The 11506-nt window shown below is 40.6% G+C and overlaps 1 protein-coding gene across 1 annotated transcript; it reads left to right on the top strand.

The window, feature by feature from the left end:
- Window positions 1-5436: 5436 nt before the first annotated feature.
- On the top strand, window positions 5437-6245 carry LOC120109904 (putative glycine-rich cell wall structural protein 1). The gene has a single exon (XM_039123538.1). The coding sequence runs from the start codon at window positions 5437-5439 to the stop codon at window positions 6049-6051; it is 615 nt and encodes a 204-aa protein (XP_038979466.1). The 3' UTR covers window positions 6052-6245.
- The last annotated feature ends 5261 nt before the right edge of the window (window positions 6246-11506 follow it).

Here is an 11506-nt window from a genome sequence, read left to right as displayed (position 1 = left end):
CGGTCATCGACCAAACAACAAGAGTCACTTTCAGCAAAAAAAAAAAAACAAGAGTCACAGGACAAGCGAGTGAAGAAACGGGAGCAAAGGATAGGAAGGGAATTAGTGGAGTTATATATATTCAGATTAGGTTCGAGATGAATTATACCATTATCCATACCCATCCCGAAAATGGTTCAGATTTTGAAATCAAGACCCAAACTCACTGCTAATTCTGAACAGGTCGAGTAAAAACCAGCCTCATTAAGGTTGGGTTTAGTCGAACATCTGATTGGTCGGAGTAAATTGCAGCCCCAATTCTTGAACAAAAGGTTGCATGTATCTCTGCATATAATTGTTTATGCTTCCTCACTTCTCTAGGTATACTTTTGGACAATGTTGATTTGCATTTTTGACAATTTATATTTAAGGAATCAACAATTTTTGACAATATGATTAAAACCCAACTATTTTGTGTCACCAGCCTAACCTCTCAGAACAGGCCTAATCCTTCAAGCAAAAAATTTATTTTCAGTAAACTACAAGAGTTTCAGCTAGGAATAATTTTACATATATCAAGACCATATGGACGGATGATCTGATTCTACGCTTGAGTTGGAACGTTCTCAACCATAATGTTAACCTTCGTCCTACGTTAGGCTTGAAACAAGCGTCATGACCAAGCCATGACTTGGTCAAACATCACTTATGCCAAGTGAGTGCAATCTGTGTGCGCATAAGCTGAGGCTGAATTCAATCTCAGACTTCTACTAACTTCTGAATTAACATTTGATAAGCAACCTACATTAAAATAATATTCTGGATTTTGAAACAGTAGCACCTCACAAACTTTCAAAATATTCCAGATCTCGTCGTTAATTGATTTCTCAAAATAATCTTTAATCAAATTACGTTGACTACTACCAGTTCTATAGCTGAATACACCTCTATGGATAAGGAGAGCGTTATCTTACTGTTAGACGGTAAACCGAGCATGGCAATCCGAGATATCTCATCTTAATTATGGAAATATATTTAAAAACTAAGACTGAAATCGCCAATGCGTGGAAAGTTCATGGAAAGAACACTCCGAGGCTAATCGCAGCACAACATTTTTGTAGCAGAATTTTGAAGCTGACAGCATCCAACTCTTCCATTCTCAATACGGGTAAGTCAACGATGCAAAAAAAAAAAAAATTGATTTATTGGGGAAAAAACGCCATTTTTATAAACTCTTGGGTTTGACTTGCCAATGGTGGCGATCGGTCCATACGTGTGTGAGCCCCTTTGCTTGCCGCGAGTAACTTACTTTGACCGGAAGTCGGCGGTGATCACCAAGGTGGCAGGTTAAGCTACAGTGAAATTGATTCTAAGTTCCCATGGAGCTCACTGTTTTTAAGCCAGAATGGACTTATTCATAGCCCCCAACCCTTTCACAAATATTCTATCAAAAATTATGATAGCATAGTAAATTTATAGCAGTCGAAGTAGGAAAACGAAGCCAATGGACTAGAGATTATGGCGACACAGCACCTTGGTTGAGCTAAATACACCGAGTCAATTCACAAGCTGTTCAGATAGTTAATAGCAGATGAGTTGGAAAAACGAGACCCACAGGCTTTTAGATTATGGGCGACAGCACCTTGGTTAAGCTAATGCATGGAGATAATTCCCAAGCAGTCAGTCAATTTCCCTTATATCAAACTCTCGAGTTAAGCTAGTTATGAATCATGGAATGGAAACTTTAGTTTAAGACAGCTGGTGCAACAATTGAGAAAGTCTCCAAAAAAAGGCTAGCCAGAAATTATTATTAGAATTCATTGACTTTGTTTAAGTATTCAATATTTTTCTAATACATAACCGATGTGAAATTGTATGAACGTCAGCATGAGTACTCCCATAATCCCCTAATGTAGGCTCTAGCATCCTTACAAGGCTAAAAGTCAAAATTCAATCAAATCTAATCATAAGTGTTACGATTGGTCTTTCGTTAGCTTCAAAAGAGACCGTGCTACCATACAGTATCTTTCTAGTCCACATGGGGCAAGTGTCTAATCCACTCTGATATCATTTATACCGATCTACGACCTCACCTAAAGAACTAGCTAGCCAAAGTCTTATTTGGATGCCTAGGCCCTGTGTATGCTCAAGATCTTTCTAAAGTACAACCGATGTGGGACCAAATATATGCTTGCACAGATTTTCATATATACTATTTAAATTTTGATTTCCTCAGCAAGGCTAATGAGCCTAAGTAATATCATTTTTGGCTAGCCTTTTTGGATGAGATCTTTGGTTGTTGCAGGACAATGTGAAAAGCATGAGTTTTGGGTTTCGGTTCTAACTTTGAGTCTGACTGGGCACTATTTTTTTTGGGATGTCATAATAGTCTATGTAAATAGTCACATGACCAAAATAAAATATTTTAACTATATAAATATTTCCTACAATATGTGTGATAGTTCGTGAGCATTTATCTATAGTTTCACAATAGTTATACGCTAGTGACATCTTGGATACTTATAAAAAGCTAAGGAATCCAAATAACATCTTCTAGCTTGTTTTTTTAGTTAGGATCCTAGATTATTAGAATAAGTAAAGAAATTTCATAATGATTTTGCTATGAAATTATCACAAGTTTGGATATACTTTCTAACTCATAAATGTATAATATATCTTTGTACCAAGAAATAATAAAGGAATGTGACTACAAGGATTCAAAACCTAGACTTCTCTCCTAAGGGAGGAGAATTGCCAATCAACTAAGATAAAACTTGTTCTGAAAAATAGGCAGATAGGCTATCGTACCTTCATCATTTTTTTTAAGATGCTGGTGTTTTGATTGAAACAGCATAACTCATAATATAATTGAATTCCAATTGCTTCACAAAATGTGCCAGCTTAAACTTACACATTTAGCACAAGCCTTAGACAAGAAACATCCTTTCTAATTAGAAGATTCTTTTCCATTTTTTCTCTTGAGCATAAAACACTTAGTTAAAATTAACCACATTTTATTTTGAGATTAGATTAGTTGAATCATTGTTGGAGACTCATCTTATACTTACATACTAGAACCATGCCATAGCGAAATGTGATCAAAATCTTGCCTTGATTTGGACCTCGCTCAACCGTAGATTAATGTTGGCCCACTTGAATCCAATCTCTTAACCCAGTCATGACCTGGTTGCACGCATCAGTTATCAGCAAGAGTTAGGTGCTGTACTCCATTATCTTTGGCTAATTATTTTACTGTAAGCATGCATTGATTTGAGGCTCGGGGTCAATCCCAGATCGATGCAATTTCAAATTTTCTCCTTACTTTCGGTGGTCGCTAACATTAAAATTATGTTCTGAATATCCAGCCGATATAGCTCTCGGCGTTGTAAAATGGCCCAAAATATCTTTATTAGCTTTTACACACGGTGGTTTTCTCTTTTAAAAATTAGATACTATCTTTGAAAAATGTAATTGAAAACAGTGCAGCCGCCAACGTGGAAAAGATTACGAAAGTGCACAAGGAGGCTAATGACTATTTACAAAACAAGCTGCAGTGGATCTTGTAGCAGCATGATTCGAAGCTGATAGTAATTGAACTGTTCCATCGTCCAATGGACCACTAGAAACAACAGTACGAAAAGTTCTTGTTTCATTGGGAAGAAAGATCCGTGGGGCTCAATAGTGAGAAGCCTATATTTTAATAGAAATTTTGGGCCGGGTAATCCTGTTTGGACTCAACACTAGGTAACCTTGTTTTTCTTTTTCTTTTTTTTTTTCGTTTTCCCTTTTTTTTTTTTTTTTTTTTTTTTTGCGCTAGAGTGGATGCATCATAGTGCACGAGTACGAATACACCCAATAAATTATGAAAACAAAACATCACGGATGCCCTGGGCAACTCCCCCTTCCGGATCCATAGAGTACTGCCCGAATGGTTAGCCACATAAGCTGCCACTCAATCTACGGGCCCATTGGCTTCCCTAAATACATATCGGGCCTATAAGGTTTTGTCATCCCTCCCCATTGCCTAGATATCTCGAATCAGAGGGTGGTCGCCCCCGTCCCACTCGGCCCCACCTGTATCCAACCTATCACTATGGCTGAGTCACCCTCCAAAATGATGAAAGATCTGTTGCGCAAATCGAAGACCTGCCCATGCAGCTCGTAACTCAGCACCAGGAACCGAGGTATTAGCTGTCTAACAACCACCAACCACCACCACCCTCGAACCCAGGTACCTGATGACAAACTCTGCGCCTCCTCGATGCCCTCCATCCACTACCGACCAAACGAAATTGACCTTGAGGAAGTTCGGGGGTAGGGGCTCCCAGATGAAGAACACCGTACGAGGCGCCACCTGAGCTGAAAATGAGCCTCAGGTGTCCCGAACTATTAAAGGTCCACCGAATAGGTACCATGAATACACTCCGTTGCATGTACCCATGCATGCCCGTTCCAACGCAAATCTCAGAGACAACCTACGTTCATCAAAGGTCTGAGTGTTCCTAGCCAACCAGATCTGGCAAGCAATATAGGTAGCTCCAATAACCATGGGGCGCTGCTGAGGGCTACTCGAGCAGTACCAAATAACTTGTAAAAATCAGTTCCGCATACCCAGGCATCCTGTGGAAATTCTAAAAGGCGTCAAGATCTCCTCGTGCACATGCACTAAAACAACACATAGTCTCCACACATCGTACAGTCAGGGAATCGTCGCCCCACATCTACTCATCTCGTTGGACACTAGGTATATAACCTTTTCTCCCAACTCCCCGTATTGGCATTCATTATCTCAGAATCCATATGCCAGATGAACTTGGTTGATCTAGCTCTCTAGCTGCCAGGCGCGCCCGGTCATGTATGCGTTGGAAAGTGCAATGGAGAGCCACAAAAAAATTATTCCTAAACACACTCTATGCCGTCTCGGGAACCAAGTCCCATATGGATGTTGTTATATTTTATGTCGGGATGCATAGTATGAGAGCGTATCACATATCGGTTTTGAATTAGTACGATACAGTACATTAATTCATACGGCTCAGGTTCGGTATGTTAGGTCATACTTTAGACTATTCAAATCCACCTACTCTCCCGAAGGTCAAAATATGAAATATAAAGTACGGTATATATGATGTACTAAATTATTATCAGTTAGGTCTACCAACTACGGGTTATGGGCGGTAGCACCTTGATCGATCTAAATGCATGGAGGAAACCCATGAGTTGGTCATTTGTTAAAGCTCTCAACCTGAAGCTGGCTAAAGATCCTGGAACCGTCAGTCCAGATTACCCAGTAGCCAATAGCCATTCCTTATTCCCTGGTTTCATTTAAGAAACCATGTCCGTGTGGAGTAAATAAAGCTTGCATGCCTCGAGAGCCACCCATGCTGCTCTATATATACCCATGCTCGCTTTCCCTCCGACACACAAGCGAATCCTGACATCTCTTCTTTAACAAACATGGCTCGGACTAAGCTTGTTGCACTTGCCTTCATAGTCTTGCTCAGCATTGGGCTCTCCGAGGCAGGCCGATCCTTGGCGTCTAGGGGCGGTGGTGGCGGTGGTGGTGGAGGGGGTGGTGGAGGTGGTGGCGGAGGTGGTGGCTCAAGGGGCGGTTCCGGTTACGGCTATGGTTCCGGCTCTGGACATGGTGCAGGAGGAGGATCTGGGGCTGGTGGCGGAGGAGGTGGTGGTGGAGGAGGAGGAGGTGGCGGCGGAGGTGGCGGCTCAGGTGGCGGGTCCGGTTCCGGCTATGGTTCCGGCTATGGCTATGGTGAAGGAGGAGGATCTGGGGCTGGTGGCAGAGGTGGTGGGGGCGGTGGTGGTGGAGGAGGAGGTGGAGGTGGAGGTGGTGGAGGGAGTGGAAGCGGCAGTGGCTCTGGGTCGGGAAGCGGGTACGGGTCGGGCTCTGGACATGGAGCTGGGGGAGCACGTGGAGGATATGGGAGAGGTGGAGGTGGCGGAGGAGGTGGCGGCGGTGGCGGCGGTGGCGGCTCTGGGTCCGGCTCTGGGTCTGGGTATGGCTCCGGCTATGGGTCTGGGCATGGGAGTGGTGGGGGGCGCAGCCACCCTTAAATTCTAGCCCTATGATAATCCCATGAAGCCCATGAAGCCCGGCATGCAGATGCTTTTACTCCGTTGTAACTCCTCTCCACCTGTCTTCGTCTCTCCTTGTATGTCCATGTCTTTCCCTCTGTCTGATTTTGTGTGCACCGTGTTTTGGTTATGCATGTAATAAATAATGGAGGGGGCTTCAGTTGCTAAATAAATGCAGGCTTCTCTAAATGCAATCAAATTTTGGATTTTCTTCGTTACATTCTACAAACTCCTCTTCTTTTTCATCCGCAAGCCTTTATGGTCCAGACTAATCCTTCATCTTTTGCAACAAAATCTAAGGTTCTGTCATGCTTAAGTTGGTATAAAACATGGAACTCCGACGTGCATGTTTTCTTGGACAAAAAAGAAACGAGGGGTTTGCTGCGATTCAAGTCAAGCAAAAAGTCAATAAAGTGCTCCGTGGACTGTCTACGGAATGGAAAGGACGAGAGGTGGTTACTGGTTAGGGGGGCTAAGGTGAGAGAAGGAATGGAAAATTTTTAAAAAAAAAACAATGAAAATCCAATCTCTTCTTCTCACTTCAGCGCTCTCCAGGGACCTTATAGTCATTTTCCAATTCTAATAATCTTTGACCATGTTTTGGTCAAGGAATATTATCGGGGGGTTAATATACACAACAAAGCAGATTTCAGGAGTAATATGCAAATATGGATACTAAAAAAAGAATCAGTACAGAAATAGGATAGATTTTATGGGTTAATGTGCTTTTTTTTCTCTCTTGATAAGAAAATTACATCAGGGCCCAACTCTACTCCTACCTCTGCCCCATGTAATATGAAATATCCTATGTTTTTACCGATTAATCTTTTCTCTTTGTGCCCCGATGTGTAAAAAGGCGCTAAAGCATAAGCTTTCCAAATGAGTTTACAAACGGAACCATTGACCTGTTCCCGGATCCACCGGATGCGTGCGGGCGGCAATCGCCTACGACTTCAAACAGTCCTACGCTCGAGCTAAATTCTTCCAGAGAATGTGGATTATGGTGAGCCAAACTATTGCGTGGACTTTGTTCTAGTTGCCCAAATACCCTCTTTGTGCGCAGATTGAAGTGTTTCTGGCTGACAAATCCCCCAAAACATTCTAATCAAACTTGCTAACTTTTGTGGTGTGACTTTTGCTCCATAGAGTGCGGTATAGCCATGGATAGCCACCACATCATTCATTTCACAAATAAGCGGCTCTCTTCTATCTCTACTCGTGTTAAAAAGTATCTAGACATATTTCTAGGATAAATAAGAGCAACCCATCTCTGAAATGGATGATGGGATGGCTATCCATAGTAATTCAAGACTCTACCGTCCAAAAACTGCACCGAATCTGAACTCACTAAGAAAAGGTGGTGAATGGTGACTTTGTAATAGCTCCTACATATATTAGGTCTAAAAAAAAGGTATGCTGACTTAAAAAGATGGGCAGTAGCATCTTTATCTAGCAAAATAGGTGGAGTCAACCGATGAGTCATTCTAAACCTAGTCAATTAGATAGATACATAGCCATCCTCTTTGTCCATTGTTTCACAAGACAAACCTTGTTCTCACTAGGTAAATTTAGTAGTTGCATTAAAATTATACATGTTATGTAGAGTTGATTATGGGCTGGGCCTCAAGCCTAAATTCTATTCATTTTTAATCAGACTTTGGGCCAGGCCTATTTAAAATTTGACCTTTTATGTGCCCAAGCCCTACACATGATCTGCTCTAATGCCATGCTATAAATTGTAGAAACTTTCCATACTATCTGATAATATATATGTAAGGACGCATGCAAGTATATGCTTCATCCTACATCAATATAATTATTCATCAAAAAAAAATTGGATATTTATACAAAGCCAAGAAACTCAAATATCACCTTTTATCTAGCTAAAATTTTTAAATAATATTCTACAACATTACAATAGGTATCAGAATGGAACTGGCTTACAGCCAAGTCTAGCAAGGACTATGTGTTTAGTCACATCAATTAGTCTAATGAGGATGCCTACAAAAGACATCAAAGTGGAACCTTACTCTAGCAAGGATGCCAAGTCTTCAAACAAGAGGAGTATGTGTTTAATCCCACATAAATTATGTGTTGAAGAGATGTTGGATGCTTATACAATGCTAAAGAACCTATGTAACTCCTTCTATCTTGCTTTTTCAGATAAGATCCTAGGTTGTTACGGATGTTATCAACATGAATCGAGCTCATAGCTCATGCAAACAAGAGGACATACAGGTCCATTGAAACTAAGCATATGTTCATAATCGTGTCGATGATTAGATTTAAAAGAATTTGAATCCTTAACCTCGTGAGGATGTTGGGATTTAAACCAAAGAAAGTATGCGAGAACTTGTACAGATGTGTGTTTGATCCCATATTGGTTATTTATCAAGGACATTTTGGATACTTTATAGGGCCTAGATATCCTAATAACACCTTCTAACTAACCCTTTTAGATAAGATCCTATGTTTTTAAAATTATATTCTCTTTCTTTTAAAAAATAATATTTAAGAATTAATTTTTTATGTAGTTTCTTTATTTTCAGGGGCTAAAAAAATAAAAAGATCTTCAGGAATCAATGTCAATCCAGGGAATTGTGTTGGTTCAACATCAATTGAAGCAAACCACAATTAATCAAAAATAAAACAAATTCACTAAGAAATTGGATCCTGCATGAACGTTCATTTTGATTTTGATGAATGTTGTTTAATTACCCTGATGTGTGAAACATATATCTTAATAACATTTTTCTCGATAGATGTAATAGACTTTTTTGAAAGAAAAATTTTAACAAAAATGATTTAGCTTACTCCATTCTACTGGTTTTATAAACCATATTCTGTTGGAAATTATATCCTAAATCCAATCAATTGCTGATTGTAAATGTATTTGAATCAATTATAAATAACATGGTATTTATTCATCACCAGAACATCTTCACAAACTCCGATGTGATGAAGTCCTTAGGACTGCTTTGTGTAATGAAATATGATTTTGTCACACAAGTCCTTAAATGTTCATGACCGTATGATATACTATTAATAGGACGATAGTATTATCGGGCGTAGGTCATTGTGTATCATATTTGTTGGTTGTCTTCCAAACCAAAGAGTATAGAGATATTAGTATGATATATAGGTGAGTGGTAGTGTACGTTCACTGAACGTGACCAATTAACGGACTCTCTCTTGTCAAGAGTTGTTCCGAGTGGATATGGGTATATGTATCATTTAGACCTGAAATTGCAACCGATGGCTTGCAAGCAACTCACTGTACTTTGGTGCCGGACTACCTAGATTTCTAATCCAACAACGGAAGGTTTCTGGATCCAGTCAAGTACTTGTGGTAGTCAGCTGCAGATCAAGATGGGATTGACCTCCCTTAGAAATAAGGGTGAATGCCTTGTATTTTCAATTAAGTAGTATCCTGGCCAGAAAAAGTCAAATCACTATCACTTGACTTATTGAATTGAAACATATTTTCGATGGATCATTTCAGGGTAGACAGACTCTGAACCCACTCTGGGCATTTTCTAGTCAAGAGGATGAATTATGCGATAACCATAGTCCATAGGTTCTAGAATATTGCTTTGCATCTATTCGGCCTATCCGGTCATCTGGTCCCATTGCTAGATGGTTACTTCGATTAGTGCAGGAAGTGTTCTTGTACTACCGACTTAGGTTCGAACCTGTGAGGTCACACGTTTAGAAGTTTCTGGATTGATCAAATGGCTGATTGACGATTGAGAATCATCTAGAGGTAAAATAGTCAATGTGATTAACTGATTACCCTAAACAATTGTTGCTTGGAGAAGTTAATTGGTGATTGGATCTCTGATTAGACTCAATTTGATTGAGTAATAGAGATTGGGCTTGACCAAATTCAAATATGATTTGAAATTGGTAAAACCGTAATTGATACCAAAATTGGTTTGGTGAAAATGTCTAATTTGCCCCCAACCAAATCAGATTTGGCTTGAGTCAAATTGGATTGAAATCAATTATGATCCTAGTATGACTAGGACTCCCTTCCCTTTGTGGGACCCATATATTGTATGTGGGACCCACGTCCTGCCTAGGTGGGACCCACGTCCTGTATGTGCGACCCACATCCCGACGCCTGCTCTTAAGCATATTCTTGCTTGCATGTGTGACAAGTGGCAGGCCTGGACACCTCACACAATCCTCGGGATCTGAGGGTTTTGTGATATTTGGTGTCAAAGCAAAGGATTAGTGGAGACTATCCGATTCCCGAAAACTCTCACGCATGATCATGTGACGAAGCGTGGCTTTCCACCCGGAGGCTCATGTGATGAGTGCTTTGATAGGTACGCGCGGGTGTCACCCTATCCATTGGGACTGAGCCCGCGCCACATGTGATGTGCAGTTGAAGACTGTCTTCGACTGGTACCAGATTCAAAATGTCTAAAATATCAAGCATGTTTTGGGTAAAATGTTTAACCAGTTCTTTCCGCATAAAATTTTTGAAATTCATGCTTAGCTCTCTGCATGCACACCATCAGTGGTATCATAGCTCGTCCAGGTTCTTTGTGATATCAAATATCTATGCAGGATGTGATCTTTTACATATGATGTAAACTGATTATATTATTTCATTATGTTATTCATATAATGAATGAACATGTTTGTTTGCATGATTAACTTGAATCTTAAAAGTGTTTTAAGGATTTAAAGTTATGGAGCATGCAAAACAAAGATAAGACATGAATAATGCAATATACTTAATTATAAATTGAGTAATGATATAGATCCTAGACTTTAAATGTGATTTGAACATCTAAGACATTGCATAATTCATGGGGTAATGGGTTAGCTAATTCTTTCCGCATAAAATTTTTGAAATTCATGCTTAGCCCTCTGCACGCACACCATCACATTCCTCAACCCGATCCTTCACTACTGGGGATGAGATCGGGAAGCCGCAGCCAACGCGGACTCCTTGGGTTGGTATGAATAGCCATCAGCCATTGAGGCCATTGCAACCGGCAAATAGCCGGCCTTATCTGCCATTGAGTCGAGTTTATCCCCTCCCAAAACTCTCTTTAAATCCCTTCTTTCCTTCAGATGATCCATCATTGCACCCCCTCTCTACTTTCTCTCCCTTTCTTCCTCATCTCCGGCAGCCACTATATCGCTAGAACCGAGTATCACCATCCGAAACACTCCCCTTTCTCTCTCTAGCTCTCGGGTGCTATGTTTCCTTGTTCTGAGATCCATCACCTCTCTTCTCGCCAAAATCTATAGGAAACAACCACTATCGATCGAGAACTGCCGCTCGTCCGTGAGTCCCCACCTCCCTCTTGCTTCTTCCTTAACTAAGGCAGATGCCACCTAAAGAAGTTAGAGGTGTTGCCCTTCCTTCTTCCTCTTTTGTTTCCTCTATGTGCGTGGCCAAACCATTGTGGCCACC

Source organism: Phoenix dactylifera, chromosome 2 (assembly GCF_009389715.1).
Source record: "Phoenix dactylifera cultivar Barhee BC4 chromosome 2, palm_55x_up_171113_PBpolish2nd_filt_p, whole genome shotgun sequence".
Taxonomy (NCBI): domain Eukaryota; kingdom Viridiplantae; phylum Streptophyta; class Magnoliopsida; order Arecales; family Arecaceae; genus Phoenix; species Phoenix dactylifera.
This window is presented reverse-complemented; position numbering and strand designations above follow the sequence as displayed.

Excerpts from the sequence above, each read along its gene's own strand:
- LOC120109904 (XM_039123538.1), top strand. The coding sequence starts at position 5,437 with ATGGCTCGGACTAAGCTTGTTGCACTTGCCTTCATAGTCTTGCTCAGC.